Source organism: Sceloporus undulatus, chromosome 2, assembly GCF_019175285.1.
Source record: "Sceloporus undulatus isolate JIND9_A2432 ecotype Alabama chromosome 2, SceUnd_v1.1, whole genome shotgun sequence".
NCBI lineage: Eukaryota > Metazoa > Chordata > Lepidosauria > Squamata > Phrynosomatidae > Sceloporus > Sceloporus undulatus.
Window position 1 is genome coordinate 144,337,902 of NC_056523.1, and position 16,836 is coordinate 144,354,737.

At 42.8% G+C, this 16,836-nt stretch overlaps 1 protein-coding gene across 10 annotated transcripts in view; it reads right to left on the minus strand.

Moving 5' to 3' along the window:
• Positions 1-305: 305 nt before the first annotated feature.
• TMC6 (transmembrane channel like 6) overlaps positions 306-16,836 on the minus strand; it is a 44,831-nt gene continuing 28,300 nt past the window's right edge. For 7 of the 10 annotated variants that reach the window (XM_042452366.1, XM_042452370.1, XM_042452365.1 and 4 more), the window contains 6 exons: positions 16,008-16,103; positions 14,052-14,127; positions 13,404-13,537; positions 11,793-11,969; positions 2,579-2,659; positions 306-1,050 (listed from right to left, as the gene is read on the minus strand). In XM_042452366.1, the coding sequence (XP_042308300.1) occupies positions 972-1,050; positions 2,579-2,659; positions 11,793-11,969; positions 13,404-13,537; positions 14,052-14,127; positions 16,008-16,103 (643 nt within the window). In that variant the 3' untranslated portion in view covers positions 306-971. Of the gene's footprint in view, positions 1,051-2,578; positions 2,660-3,065; positions 3,145-11,792; positions 11,970-13,403; positions 13,538-14,051; positions 14,128-16,007; positions 16,104-16,836 lie in introns of those variants that run through there. The other 3 variants (XM_042452367.1, XM_042452368.1, XM_042452371.1) reach the window with 3 other exon arrangements.

Here is a 16,836-nt window from a genome sequence, read left to right on the forward strand (position 1 = left end):
AAATTGGTGCGATGGCTAGTGAGAGAGAAGGTACATATTTGAAATTCTGTAATTCATAACCCCAGCCCCACAGTAAAGAGTAGCTGGCCCTGACTCAACATGTAAGAAAACATAAGGTAGGAAGGGTTTAAGCCATTCTCTATGGCCTGTTACAGACAGCCAAAATAAAGCTGCTTCGAGTCACAGTGGAGGTATGATGTTTCAATGATGCATGCGTCCTAAGAGACCAGAAGACACACCAAAGTCACGCTCTAGTCCTTAGGGCTGGAGTGTGGCTTTGGTGCGACTTCTGGACTCTTAGGACACATGCATCATTGAAACATCATACCTCCACTGTGACTCGAAGCAGCTTTATTTTGGCTGTCTGTAACAGGCCTATATGTGAAATGGTGCTCAGTGTTGAAGAACAGTCCTGTTCACAGCTATGAGGTAAAATGCAGATACATCCATGTAACTGACTTGATTGTGGTGTTCTTCACAAGAACTTCACAAACCAAATCAATATGTATCACTGCTTAGTCATGATACATCACATTACCAGCAAAGGAGAAAATGAAATGGGAAAAATATATAGATGGGAAGTTTCCGGAAGAGTGCTTTAATAGCGTCAAATCATGATTTCTTTGATGGGTGCTTGAGCAAGCCTCTTCCAATTTTCACATTGTATTCCCATGACTCCATAAGTCCACTATAGGAAGCCCACGGGCCATTTTGCCTCTTAAAAGTTCCACTGGTTTGGTTATTCTCTTTTTAAAAACCCACTCACCATAACTTTCAAGCAGTTTAGGATCTTTTACTCCAGCGCAAGGGAAATGTCCACTTGTTTGTCCATGGAAGCTGAAATTGCTCTTAAATGTTAAAAGCAAATGCTCTTGCATTGAAAGCAGATGACAATCCTGTGTAATCTTCTAAATCAGCCTACTATGAAAGCTGATGTTTTCAGAAGCATGGGGCTGTTCCTCAGAGCAGGCCTAGCAAGTCCCACATATATTCTCCATCTCCAAAGAATCTTCTTGAGCAGAGAATAAGGATTCACCCTCCAAATATAAACTATTAGATTGAAAGAAAAATCTGAGTTGTCATTTTTATTACAGAACTATTACAGAAGTATTTTTCTTTGCTGTCTGGATTCATTATTCACATTCATTATTCTGTGCCAAGAACCTAGGTTTTCCCAACCTTTCTATTGTTTCCTTCATATTTCTCATTCCATAATGGATGTGAATGAAACACCCTCCACCATTATTCTTGTTTGTAAAATTTAGTCTCAAGAGTGTGCTAGAAAGAATTAGTGAATCCTGTGTTCTGTTATCCTGTTCTGGGAACACAAGAACTAAAATTTTCTAATGTGTAGGGCAAATAAGATGTAACAGTGGCATCATCCTGTTATTGTGAGGTTTATGCTTTTGGGCCAAAGTCATTTTAGGCAGGTTGGCAATGATACAGGGGTAGAGCAGAGATGCTGAACTCTTTTCCTTCCTGTTCTTCCCCAAATTACAGTACCTGTATCTTTTTCACAGCCACTTCTTTTCTGGGACTGCTTCCAGTCTCAGAACCTTGTCAAGAGAAAATAATACCGACGGGATACTTTGGCAGGAAAGGAGGCATGTCCAGAGTTCAGCAACCCACCCACTTGCCTATAGTGCAGCTGTCACTCCTTCACCTTACTTCACAGAAATTTGTCAGCAGTCAGATTCTAACCTGCAAATCTGTCATGTTCAGTTTACTCCCTCTTCAGATATACAACTTGCATCAAGAATATTTTTAGCAGACAACTTTGACATAAAAGTGGGATTCCTTTCCTTTCTATGTGTCTGTGCAGATGTGCTCATGCACTGGGAAAAATAGGGACACTTGCAACAACATGACTCACAGTGAAGTTTGCTTCTTATCTTAGGATTCTCAGAGTAAAGTGAGGGAGACTCCCTGGTACTTACTCAACTGCCTTGGGGAGCCTTTAGCTACTGTTAGTATTTTCTTCATTGGAAAGAAGGAGCAGGAGAAGAAAGAACTGGTGTCTGAAAGGCTCATCACTGTGTCATCACTGAAATGCTCCTCTTTGCCATGGAAGCAGTCAGGCTCTCAGGATTTAACAACACAGGCAGAGAGAGACACAGGAATCATGGACTCAGTGCTAAGGCTTTTGTTCAGGACTGGGGAACTGGAAGCCTTACAGGTGTTGTTAAACTCTAGTTCCCATCAGACCCACTCAGCATGGCTACCAGTGAAAACTGATGGTGAGGTAGAAGCCTTGGTGGTGCCATGGTTAAATGCAGCCACTCACAGCCACAACATTGTGGGTTCAATCCCAGCCAGGGCTCCAGGGTCCATTCAGCCTTCAATCCTTTCATGGGTCAGTAAAATGAGTACCCAGCTTGTTGGGGGCAATTAGCTTACACATTGTAAACCACTTAGGGAGTGTTAATTCACTGATAGGCAATGAATTAACACATCCCAAGCCTCCTTTTGCCCATACAGTATGGCATATGATAGAATGCCATGTATTCTCCACAGCCTCTCCTTCTCTGAGCTGCAATCTTTTCATGTAAGTCTTCATTGTAGAGCTCCAAGGCCTTACCTTATCTTCTGCTGCAGGGCTCTCTCACTTCCCATATATAGTATGAAGTTTCTGAATGAGAAACATCTTGTCTTCTCCTTCCTGGAACAGAGATATTTAAGATGAATAACAGGAAAGTGCTAGTGATGTTAAGGATAGACCATAAGGGTGAAATTCATATAATCTACATTCACTTGATTTTTAATCTGTTGTTGAAAGCGTCAGTGCAAGAGGTATTTTTTTGTTTTTTACTGTTACTGAAATGCCTCGCTACAGCTGGCAGAATCTGTGCCAAGAGGGTTTAAACACTGCACAAATCCAGCATGGAAAGTGCCTTGTACCTGTAGTGGAAGGTACCACCAAGTGCATCCCTGCTGCAGTATTTTTGCTATGTGCAGTTGTTGGACTGCAGCCATTTACTTTTGTTCCAATAAAACCCAAGGTTTGAGAGCTTGATGTTCTGTAGTTCTCAGTGACAGACTGGCCCTGTTTTGCATTTAGCACTCACGTTGGCAATCTGCTCCTTCAGGAGAGTGATGATTCTACGTTGCCCCTTCACTACTTGAATGTTGAGGTAGATCACAGCTCTGCAGATCATAAGGGTGTAGAATATAAAGATTATGTTGAGGAGTTGAGCGACACATGCTCAAAAAAAAAAACAAAGCCAATGTGCACATTAAAAAGGCTGAATGGATCACCAACAGAAATAATGTTTCAGTCTGAATTCTCACACAGAGAACACAGGAAGGTAGTGTTCCCCAGATACTGAGTACACCTAAAATACTCGTTTGGATTAGTATTTCAGATTCTCAGCCACTGTGAGCTACATGAAGGCTATTCACATAAGCTTGTATAACTGGACATAAAGCTACACTATGATGAGAAGAAACAAATATGGATTTTTAGAACAGCCTAGGTGGCACTGAGCAGACTTTGGGTTTGCAGGATCTACTTAGGTTTTCAAGAACTCCCAGGATCCACCAGCCCAAACCAAGTACAAAATAGTGGATGAGGAAGGTGGGAAAGGAATTGTACAACACCCTGAGCAAATATTTGGTTGGTTTACAGCACTAAGAATATGAGTTCACTCAGAGATCAATCATGCCTTGTTGCCCTCAAACCTTGAGCATTCCAATATAGGAGGGGTATGGCAAGGATTTTTTCCCCCTGAATTTTTGTTGTGTGAGAGTTGGAAGCACTTGCTGTGCTATTGCAAGCCATTCCTATCAGTAGATCAAGATCTACTCTGTTCTTGACCTTTGGCATTAACTGTACAGGTGAAAAGCTTAAAGTACCGGTATGCACCTATCTTCTATTTACTGGCAATACTTCCTGTGTCAGTAAGAAAAACTTGTTTTAGCAAGTTCTAGTCTAATTAAAATCTGCCACCAAATACAGTGGTGCCTCGGGATACGAAATGATCGGGTTACGAAATTTCCGGGATACGAAAAAGTTGGATTGGCAAAAACTGTTTCGGGTTACGAAATATTTTTCGGGTTACGAAATTCATTTCGGCGCGAAATTCAAATGCTGCAAAGTGCAGCTATAGGCTTTCCAGTGCTAACGGAAAAGTGTTTCGGGTTACGAAATTTTCGGGTTACGAAAGGAATGGCGGAACGAATTAATTTCGTAACCCGAGGCACCACTGTATGGAAAACTAAACAATGACCTACAGATTGGAAATGATCAATATACATCCCTATCCCCTAAAAAGGAGACACAAAAGATTGCAGTAACTACAGGATTATTGCATGAATTTCCCACACAAGCAAAATCACACTCAAAATTACGTAGCAAAGGCTCCTTCCATATATGGGACAAGAAATGCCAGAAATGCAAGAAAAGGATGAGGCTCTAGGGACCCACTGGTCTAGGGACCACTGGGTTCAGGAAAGGAAGAGGCTCTAGGGATCACATATGCTGGATAATGGCGTACACCAGCGAATTCCAGAAGAAAATCAGCATATACTGTGGGTCCTTGTTATCCGCTGGGGTTTGGCTCCAGGATCCTCCGTGAATAACAAAATTTGTGGATGCTCAAGTCCCATTAAATATAATGGCAGAGCAAAATAGTGTCCTTTATACAAAATGGGAAATTAAGGTTTACTATTAGGAATTTATACTTTTTTGGAATATTTTCAAGCCGTGGATGCTTGAATCCATGGATTAAAAAATCTGTGGATAAGGAGGGCTGACTGTACTGTCTAGACTACAGCAAAGTCTTTGACTGCACAGATCATGAAAAACTATGGGTTGCTTTTAAAGAACTAGTAAATTTGACTGTACCATTGAATGAAGTGTGCCATCAGAAAGGCTACCATTAGAAAAATATTGAGAAACAGAATTGCCTCCAACTGGAACAGTAGCCAAAGGCAAGGCTGCATTCTATCACCCTATTTATACAGCTTGTATGCAAAAAATGTCATATGCATAGCAGGCTTAAATTCAGAGGAAGGAGGAGTGAAGATCAGAGGAAGCAATATCAACAGTCTAAAATATGTAGACGACACCATACTACTAGCAGAAAATAACTAAGACTTGGAACAATTACTAAAGGCAGACAAAGAATAAAGCGCAAAGCAGTGCTTACTGCTCAACATTAAGAAAAGAAAAATAATGACCACAGAGGACTGACATAAATTCAGTATGGACAATGAGGAAATTGAAATAATTAAAGATTTCCTATAATTTGGATCAATCATTGATTAGAATTTATTTTTTTATTATTATTAAAAAATACTCTTTACATATATATATACACAAAAGAAAAAGAAAAGCAACATTGATACATCTCAATCGTAATCTTAGTTACATCTCTTCCCTCCCCCCAAAAACAAACAAACAAAAAAAGCCTCCGGTATCGAATCCCTTTGCTTAATCACATAGTAATTTGTTCTTCTATCCAGCTTATTAATTTATAATTTCATTCCTCGGTTCATAGCTTTCCCTACTACATCTCTCTACAATGTTCCATTATCCATAACTGTTTGATTGAACGGAACTATGGTTTTCACATCTCAGTCCTATTGATTAGAATTTAAATTGTAGTCATGAAATCAAAAGAACACTAGGACTGGGAAGGACAGCTATGGAAGAACTAGACACAATGCTGAAGTGTAAAGATATAACATTAAATACTAAAGTAAAGATTGTCTAAACCACTGTGTTTCACATCACCATGTACAAATGTGATAGCTAGACAGTGAAGAAAAACGAAAGTTGGTACTTACCTGTGATACGTTCATTTCCAGCAGACAAGGGTCCTAGCATCCTGTATTCTGGGTTTAGCTCCTCCTATTTGCTCCTGTAGGCAGGGACAACAAACAAAAGACCGGCCCCTATATAACCCCCCTGGGCCTCAGTCAATAACAAGCCAAGCGACTAGTAAGGTAAATCAAGGAATTGAACTTTAGTAACATCAGCTAAGGGTTAACTAGAACACCTTAGAAAAAACTAGCCCAGAACAAACAAGAACTCAGAAAAACCAATCCAGCAACAAGAAGAACAAGGCAGGTCCACCAACAGGCAAGCAGGGTCAGAGGCCGCAGGCAGCACCCGGGTGGGCAGGATGCTAGGACCCTCGTCTGCTGGAAATGAACGTATCACGGGTAAGTACCAATGTTCGTTTTCCCAGCAGACAGGGTCCTAACCGCCTGTATTCTGGGATTTACAAAAGCCCTCTCGAACTGGGAGAGAAGTGGTGCTAGGAGACTGTGGCCCCCGACACAATCTGTTGGAGGACCCTCCTTACAAATGACGCCTCAGCAGACTGAGACACGTCCAGTTTGTAATGTCTTATGAAGGTTGAAGGCGACTTCCATGTGGTCGCCCTGCAAATGTCTGACAGGGAGGCGCTAGTGGCCAGGGCCGCAGAGGTCGATGCACTCCTGGTTGAGTGCGCCATCACCCCCTTGGGGGGAGTGAGATCAAGAGTTCGGTAGCTCTCTTGAATACTAGACCTGATCTACCTACTCGAGGTGTCGAGTCGAGGCAGATACCTTGCACCCTAAAGAGCCCGGGAGAAAGGAAATGAACAACGCCTTGGATGACCTGAAGGTTGAAGTCCTCTTGATGTAGATTTTGAGGGTTCTGCGCACATCCAATGTGTGTCAGGTCTTTTCCAAGTCCTTCTTAGGACCAGGGCAGAATGAAGGCAGGAGAATGTCTTGCGATACCTGAAAGGCTGAGTTGACGTTAGGCGTGAAGGTAGGATCTGGACGAAGGCACATTGAGACTGGCCTAAAAATACACAAGTCTTTACGTACTGACAGGACCCCAGCTCTGACACCCGTCTGATGGAGGTAATGGCTGTGAGGAATATGACCTTGAGGGAGAGGTGTTTGAGGGAGGCCCCCGAAGGGACTTGATCGACCCAACCGTCAGCGCCTTTAAGACCGTGTTCATGTCCCAAGATGGAAAACGATGTCTGGTGGGCTGGCCCTGTTGGAAACTCCCCTCAACAGCCTCTTAATGTGAGGATGGCCACCATTCTAGCTGCTCTCATATGGAACAGAACCGACGTGATGGCAGACACCTGCCTTATAACGATGTTGGGTCTTAGTCCCTTTTTAATGCCATCTTGGATGGACTATAGCAGGTCAGCCACTGAAAACCTGAAGCAGTCGATGAGAACTTGTCTAAAAGGTGGATTATGGTGGATTATGTGATCAATCAGAATAGAACCTGATCTAATCTGGACCTATGGCAGCTTCCACCCTATCACTGATCACCTGGTCAACTGGTTATAGCAATGAAGGTGATATTAAGGTGATTTCATGTGTAGCAATTAAGACTTACCACTCTGAAGGAAGAATGTTAATGTCTGACCACCAACTAATATTTCAAAACAATGTGCAGTTCTTTACTGGAACATCTGTGAACCTGTGTAAAAATAAGACTAATTCCATGGTTAGGCAAGGGAGACACTGGATTAACCTTTACCTCGCAGACATTGGTGAGTCCATGCAGAAGCATGGATGCACTCTGTGTTAACAGGGCCTGTGGTCAGAATTAAGTATGAATTCATCTGAGGATGAACTTGTCTAGAGGCTTCAAAAATCACCCCACCTCCATGTAGCAGGCTATCATCACCCTGTATGAAGGCTGAGGGGTCTCCCGGCTGAATGAACAGCTGATTAAGGAGTCAAGAAATGGGAACAGAGGGCTTGGCAAGGAAAGCCCTCTGGTATCTAATTTCGAGGAGAGGATTTTCTCCACAAAAAGGATCTGTCAAAGGAAAACAAACCTAAATTTTAAATAGTATAGTGGGCCCTTGATATGTACTGGAGTTGGATTCAGGACTCTGCATGGATACCAAATCCATGGAAGCTCAAGTCACATAAAATATAATGGCATAGTAAAATGGAGTCTCCTATATAAAATAGTAAAATCACAGTTTGTTGTTGTTGTTTTTCTGTTTCTGTTTTTTGCTTGTTTTTGTTTTTTGGAACACACAGACACACACGCACACACACACAAGCTGTGGGCATATAGGTGCCTGGTGTAAGTCTATGGTATATTAAATCTGACAACATGTGCTAGCAGAAAACAAGGCATAGGCACTAGGAAGTCCATTTTCCCAACCTCAGAAGGCAGTGGACAATGGTGTTGTTTGGACCAGACCTTGGCAACTACAGTATTTAGAAAAAGTTAAGAGGTAATTGTGATCTTTGTGGCAGACTCCTCAGGGCTCTGTAGGATGTCTGAATGGGATTTGAAGCAACCCCTTAGCAGAAAAACCTGATTACGTATATTGTTTTAAAACACTCATGGAGAAAGGGGGGTTTCTCCTCCTCCCCCATGGAGAGTAGGCTGTTTGTTTGTTTTTGATAAGAATTTTTCTTAACCCCCTGTATTAGTGAGAACCATCTCATGGAAGAAACTGTATTTTTTTTTAGTTTCTTCCCTTTAGCAGACATCTCTCTCATGAAAAAAGGGGAGGAGAGCCACCTCTCCTGAGGCTAGCTGACTGAAGTTCCCTGGGTTTTATAACAGGAACATAACCCTTTTTCCACTAAAGTGGAGCTTGGTTGGTCACCTTAATCCAATATAACTATCACCTCATATAAGATGTTTTTACCAAAGATCCTCAATGCGTGTAAGCATTAGAGGTCTGCTGAGTGACCAGAGGCCTTCTCCTTGCTTGAGTCACCCTGTTTATTAGCATTTAAATGAATCTGTATTGTTAAAGCTTATGCTCTTAATGAGAAGTGCTAGGGCTGATAACATTTTGCACAATGGAGGTAGAACCATGTGCTCATCTTATGTCTTAGGCTGTTCCAGCTAAGGCAAAAAGGCTCTGGTCCTAATGGAGACAGGGATGGAGGCCCATGAGGAAGGAAGAAAAGTCATCATGTTGGCTTATGGCTAGCCCCTTCCCTTGTTGAATTAGTTTCCAGGCATCTTCTCTGGCCTGGAAAAAAGAGAGGGGGGTGGGCAGAAACAGCACAACTCAAACCTCATGGGCTAACAGTAATAAAATGAACACCAGAAAAAGTTAACCAGTATCTCTTGTAAATCTGAGCCCTCAGACCTGTTGCTGTGGGGGCTCTCCCCTCCTTTATTTGCCCCATCAAGGGAGGCTGCCTGGGCAGTAGCTTCTTCCAAGCACTGAGGAAACTGTTCTTAAGTTAGCAGTGACTGAAGACCATTTGTAACCATGGGTAGGTAACTGCATATGGCCTGTAGTGTAGTCCTGATACTCACAGGGCACTTTGTTTTATTTATGTTTGAGACAGCCCCAACTTCAAGCTGGGGTTTACAGCTTAGCCCTTTAATCTCAAGCAGGCTTTATAGTAACCTGGCTGCATGATAGAAGCTAGCTTGGTCCTCAACTCCCTTCCCACTTGCATAGGAAGCTGGGAAGGGCAGAGGGGCTGCTGTGATACATGGCTCTACATTTACCTGAGGTATATCTGTGTCCAGAGAAAGGATAATCTCTGATGGAAAGGAGAGGCCAAGCGCTCAAGCTGCTCTCTCAAGAGTGCCATAGTTTGGGGCAGCCAAACACAATTGGGGGTGAAGGGAACTCTCTACCCATGATAGCCACAAGTGGTTTCCTCCTTTTTGTTGTTGTAAATTTTGGGGAGAGAACACAGGAGGATTTGTATCCATGTGCTCTCTCATAGAATCCTTGGGTTGGAAGAGACCCCAAGGGCCATCCAGTCCAACCCCATTCTGCCATGCAGGAACTCTCAATCAAAGGATACCTAATAGATGGCCCTCCAGCCTCTGTTTAGAAGTGGGTGGCAGAGGCCATGCTCTCTCTGGGGAGGACATGAAGCCACTTTGTGCTTTTTTATGGGATGCTCTGTGGCAGCCAAAAAAGACCATTTTAGAGTTGGAAGCTTCAGCTCCTGCTGGGCCAAGTCCAGCTTCCTTTACAGTCATGTGGCTGTACAACATAGAGGAGGAGTCCTCTGCTTCCTTACACACTATCTCATTATAAGACTTCAAAAGGAATGTGCAGGAGCCCTGGCAATACCACCATGTGTTTCCCAGTCTGCAAAAGGATCCCCCACACCTGTTGGGGTCCTGGGTGCCATTGGGGCCAGAGATGAGAAGGAAGGGGGAGACCAAGGTTATATGTCTCCATCTGCCCTCCTGGCAGAGTCCCAAACCTTATGCTAGGCATAGTGCCTGCAATGGCCATGGCAGAGGCCTCATGGCAATGCCTGCCCTGAGCGAGGGCATTAGATCTGGCAACGGTTCCTTGCTGGCTAGAGAGGGCCCCTGGTACTCACTTCTTCTCCTGTGTCTTCTGGCTGGCTTGCCTCTCTGACCTTGGCCCTGTTTCAGGCTGTGCAGAGGTGATGCAGAGAAATCCTTTGCCATGGCTTTTGGCTGGCCTGTCCTCTGAACTCTGGCCCAAATGGGCTGAGCAGAAATGCTGAGAAGGGAAGTTTCCATGACTTCTGGCCAGTTTCCTCACTGATCCCTGGCCTTAAACAGGCTGGGCAGAGGTGATGTGGAGAAACAGAGGCATGGAGGGGAAACCCCTCACCATCTGTTCCCACGGCTCCCATGTGCTGCAATGCTGTTTGCAGAAATCTCCTGTGCTCCCACCATGAAAGGGGGGCAGCTTTGGAGGAGAGGGAGAGTCATTGGCAAAGCCAAGACCTTTCTCCAATCCTGGGAGCCCTTGCCATATTAAGTCTTTCTTCATGCTTCCAAGGCAGCAAGAGAAACAAAGAGAAGAAAAGGACTGGAGTGGCTGTAGTGAAGAAGCTGCAGAGCAACAGCAAACCCATCCCAATGGGTCTCTCTCTGAAGCCAGCTCCTTCTGTTGAGCTGGCAGACCCTGAGCTAGGGAAGCCTGAGCTAAGGATGACCCTTCGCCAGTGCTCTTGGGGTCCTCTGCCATAGCCACCACCAAGGAAGGGGGGAAAGGCAGGAGAGAGGAGAAGAAGGGAAGGCCAAGAAAACTCTCAAACCGCTTTCGGAGAAAGGAAAAACTTTGCTGGCTCGAAGAGACACATCCTGCTAGGAGCTTAGGCAGGAACAAGACTGAGGCCCAGGGGGGTTAGCTCCTCCCTATATAGGGGCCGGTCTTTTGTTTATTGTCCCTGCCTACAGGAGCAAATAGGAGGAGCTTAACCCAGAATACAGGATGCTGGGACCCTGTCTGCTGGGAAACTGATAGAAACAAAATCAGCTCATTTTAGATGTGGTGCTAGAGAAGTATACTGTAGATGACTAAAAAGACAAATAAGGTTCTAGAAAAAATTCAAACCTGAACTCTCTCCAGAAGCCCAGATGATTGAAGACCGTACGAAGGCTGTTGTAGTCCGGACTCTCCCTGCAGATACCAAAATTTGTGGGACCTCAAGTCCCATTGTCCCCAATGGTGGCACCTGCACGTAACCACACCACCATTAGGGACAGCCCCAATTGTCCCCAGTGGCGGCGCATGGATGCAGCTGAACCACTATTAGAGACAATGGGAAAGGGTTTACCTGAAGTCCTGTTGTCTCTAATGGCGGTGTGGTCGCATGCATGCACCACTACTGGGGACAATGGGGGCTGTCTCTAATGGCAGTGGAACCATGTGCACACAACACCATTGGGGACAATGGACAGCTTGCCATTTGCAGATGCTTAAATCTGCGAATGGCAAGTCTGTGGATACGGAAGTCCCACTGTAACTGCCAAACTACTCTCTACATTCTAGACTGTGATAAGAACACTGTCTATGACTTTTTAGGTGTAAACAAATAATGGAGTTCTTTCAACTTACAGCAAAATGCCAGAGATTAAAAACAGGAAAAAGCTATTTTGAATCAGATGCTGATGAATCCAAGTAAACCAGGTGAGATTTGGGCTGGATTGCTCCAACTCCACTACCCACGTTTTCCCAGAATCATAGATGGTCTCAAATGTTTGAAAAGGCCCACAAATCTCTGAAGGTTTCACTCTGGAAAGACAAAGACCAGATGAGATCAAAGAACTAGTCAAGAGAAGTACTATTCTATTTGGCACAGTTAATAAACACATCATTATCCCTGCTATTTACCAAAATCATGGTACTATTGCTTATGCACAAAAAGCAATAGCACCCACACATAAGAGAGAAGCGTCATCAGACCTGGACGGAATCCAAAGATTAATACAAAATGCATTTGGAGAGGAAAATGAAGGGGACCCCTTCCAATAGCCATACGGGGTCTGAAAATACTCTGTAGTCAGAAAATGAAGATTGACTTTTGTTGGGAGAAAAACAGAAAACTAGGTGGTAGAATGAATGTAATGGAGTATCCTAGGGGAGGGCATGGTTGATTCACTGATATAGTGAACAGGATAACTCCATGCTATGGCATTTTGTTGAAGATTCTACTTGTATATTAACCAGTGTTGCCAAGTTCTTAAAGTAGTAAAAAAAAAGAACAATGAAATCCATGGCATACAGGGTTGACAATCAGGAAATGACTATTAACAAGTTTGTGTTCTACCTAAATACCTAATGAAAACACAGATTTCAGTTAACCTAGCCATATATTTCACTGTAAAATCAATTTCACATCCACATTAATAAATTATAATTTTCTATTTTTATGAAGGGCCCACAGCCCAAAATAAAGGACTTTTGACATTTTGTTCAGTATATATAAAAAGAAAAGTTTTCCAACCATCAAATAGGTAAACTGATAGAGTAGTCTTAGGGTTGCCATAAGTCAGAAATGACTTGAAGGGAAGCAACAACAAGTGATGGTGGAATTAATTTAGCAATACAGAAACATGCCATGCATGTCACTATAGGCCATTGGAAAAGAGGTAAAGACCTTTAAATACAGAAAGGTATGGGATGAGGGATTGAAAGTATTCCCTGTAAAGCAAGGAAGGCTTTATGACACATTCTTCAAGGGAACAAGAAATGCCGTGTTAAAAAGCATACTATGATAGTCTGGCATGCCACCCTGAATCGTGGGCTGGGAGAAAAGTGGGATGTCAAATGAATAAACATACATGGATGCCAGCTCACCATAGCAGAGGTTTGATTCAGACATTATTGACCTAATAGCAGGCCACAACCTCAAACAGTTTCAAGTTCTGCTAAAGGAGAGACAATTCAGACTGGTAATGGTGCCTTTTTTGGCAGCTTTGCAGCCGAGATGGGAAACCTCTGGCCCACCAGAGGTTTTGGCCTACAGAACCCATGGTCCTTTACCACTCAACATGCTTGTTTGGTTCTCCACCCCACTATACAGTAAAAAGGAAGGGCAAGGTCCAAAATAAAATAAATTTGTAGGATAGTTTTACAAAAGAGGGTTTCAGTGATCACAAAACCAGTAACACATTATGACTAGAAGGCAGATGCGGCAGGTGACATTTGCACTGAAAATCTACTCACGCCCATATGGTGTAGGAGAGGAATATGGAGGCACCCAGGAATGAAGGGAAGCACAACAAGGTGATAAAGATGGTGTTCATGTGAGATGCACGCCAGGGTTTACTAGGAGACTGACAATTTCTCATCAAGCTGGCCTAGGAGGGAAGAATATGGAACACTGGAATTAGATCACCTCTAAATGAAATTACCATTGGTCACACAGACACCATACTTGGCTGCTCTGCATACCTGTTAAAGAGTAACACACACCTAGACTACTGCATTAGGTAAAACAACCTTGTGGTGATTCTGGATGGGGAAATTCACCAGTACAGAAAGGGTTAAGCGCCTCTTCTCTTTGTCATTGCATCTCTGCTCAGAAGTGCAGCTCATCAAGGTTGCTTTTCATTAAAACAACAACAACAACAACAACAACAACAACAAGGTTTTACTACAAAAGCTCTCCTCAGCATACACAAAGCTGCCAAGGACTTCTGATGGATTTTTACTTCCTTTAATTATCTTCTAGGAAAATCCTAAGGTATTCTTCCTCCTGTTCAACATATTTTTTTCCTACCCTGATTCCTTGGTCTCACAACATACTAGTCATTTCTATAATTCTTCCTTCTACTCACATAGGCTGCTTGGCTGCAGTGGAAAAGGCATTACCTTCTTAATATAAAACAAGAGCAGCAACTTGATGATTTGAACAGCGGGGAGGAGTGGGGCAAAGAAGACCCCCAGCCTAGAAAAAGAAAAGAGAGATGGCTATTATTAGATAAATTAAGCTGTCCTTTCCTCAGCTTGAGAAAGACTGCCAGGTTCTAGTTTTTGAAGAACCTGAAATGCTTTGGAAAGGGGAGGGAGGGAGGGACGGATGGAGAAGGACAGAAGAAATGACAGGAACAGAGATGGGGTGAGGTGCAGGGTCCAGTGACAGAATAGCTGTGTTGACACTGAGTGCTTACGCTATCTACATGTATTTAGCACAACAATCTGATAGTCTATTTAAAAGAAAAACAAAATAAAACACAAAACTGAGAATATACTGATTGACCACTTAAGCAGCTTAAAACATACACTTGTTTATTTTTTAGCTTCCACTGGACTCTTAACCAAATATTTTCAGGCCTCTATCTATTGCTGATTTTAAAACCTGTCAGGAAAAAAAAGTCTTGTTCAATTTTGAATTCCATATTAGACTCTGTTTGTATTGTACTTTGTGAATGCACAACTCTACCTATAGATTATCCTCACCAGTTGAACATATCACAGATGAAGATATATGTGTAACCTATTGGTCTGGACAATCTAGTGTAGCTGGGTGTTATAGGCAGTGCTATGGACTCTGTTCTAAGCTATGCACCAAAAGCTTTGGAGGAAAAAAACAGAACAGGCATAAATCATTCTGAAATTTTGCATAGGTAGCTTCTCTCTTTTAACCAATACACAGCCAGCTGATATACCATCTGTTTCCCTTTCCTAGAAAGCTTGGAACTTTCTGCTATCATTTACGTTTCTGTAACCACAAGGAGTTAACTACTTATGACTCTTCTTGGAGATAGCTTGAAAACAGCAGATAAAGCAGCATGTTACATCTTGCCTCTTCAGTGGCATGAAAAGAGGACATATTACAGCAACTGCTCTGTTTCTGCTCTGTTGTTGTTGTTGTTGTGTGCCTTCAAGTCATTTCTTGTTTACGGCAACCCTAAGGCAAATCTATAATGGGATATTCTTGACAAGAGTTGTTCAGAGGTTTGTCATTCCCGTCCCGAGGCTGAGAGAGTGTGATTTGCCCAAGGTCACCCAGAAGGTTTCATGCCAGAGTCATAGTCCAGCACTCAAATCAGTCCCAAGGTTCAATTCAAGGTCCTTTAAAGTCTTTCACAGACTGGGTAATGAATATATCAGAAAATGCCCTCTCTGTGCATAATTAGCAGATTTCTTTCAGTTAAAGTCTCAGGTAGGGGAAGTGCAGGGCACTATTGAAAGATCTACTTAAAGGCTGTAGGAAGAACTCAAGCAGTACCCTATGTTCTGTGGTAGTGAAGGGACTGTAAAGCAATCCAATTCCAAAGTGGCTAAATCAGAGCTGTTTAATTCTAGATATCTGAGTAGTATTGCTCTCTGGAAGGCAGGGGTGGGGATGCTGTCAGACGTCAGCTCCCATCAATCCTTGTCTGCCTAGAAAATGGATAGGCCTAGCGGGAGTTCTAGTGCAGCCACATCCCAGAGGTGATCAAAGCCACAGGTCTTTGTAGAAATATAAGAGCTGCAGTTCAGTGGTACTGCACATGCATTATATACAAAATGTCTCAAGCTCACTTGTTCCAGTTGGAGCTGGGAGAGACCTCTGCCTGTCAATGTAGGAGACAATAGTGAGCTAGTTGGACCAGTAGCTTGACTCCAGATGAGGCAAAATCTTATGTTAATTTGTCTCAAAAGCCATCTTGAAATCTTTATATGATAGGAGATACACACGTTTAGAATAAATAAAATAATATATACTAAACATCCTTAGCCTTCTCTAAAAGCAGTTTAGTGTTTCTAACTACAAATTAACTACACAGATGGCAAAAGACAGGGGTTGAGACTTAGCAGAGAATGGGACTGAAAATTTCTCACCAGGTCAGGGTTTGTCCATAAATCAATTCCAGTACATTTCTAGCAATGTCAAACTCAGGTTTTCGTTTACTCTGCAGCTTCTTCTCTAAAATCACTCTGAAGAGCAGAAAGACAGACAGAGACTGACTTGTAAACAGGACTGTTAACAATCAAATTTTCACTGACCCACTGCAACTAATCAATTAAGAAGCTCTCCTTATGACAGAGGTTCAATACATAGATGCTTTTCCACTGATGCCTTTTCATTCCCATTCCTTTTTATTCAGCATCTCTGAGAAAGTCATCCTATTGCCAGAGGGCTTGTCTACCAAGCAGCAGAGATGCCTATCACAGCTCCAAGGTTCTGACTGTGAGATTCAATCCACCATATCATTATTCTGCTCCAGAAAAAGCCTTGTATTAGTCTGAGGCTTTTTCTGGAGCAGAATAATGATATGGGGGGGGGGGATCAGCCAAATAACCCATGTTCACTCCAAAGGAAGTCCAATAGACTTCAACACATCCAGTTTTAGGATTGCAGCACAGTGGTACAATCTCCATATCTGGCAGTCAACAGCTAACTGACCCATCATCATCCAAGAGTCCTAAATGGCCATATGCGAAACATGATGTGCTTCATTAATTCTGCATTCAAAGATATACCTGTGTTAGAATCTGTATGTAGAGAGATCTTATAGCACCTTAGAGACTATCTGAAAGAAAGAAGTTGGCAGCAGCAGCTTTCATAGACTACAGTCTCCTTTATATGCATCTGAAGAAGTAGACTGAAGATTATGAAAGCTCATGCTATCCAACCTCTTTATTTCAGTTTGTCTCAAAGTGCTACAAG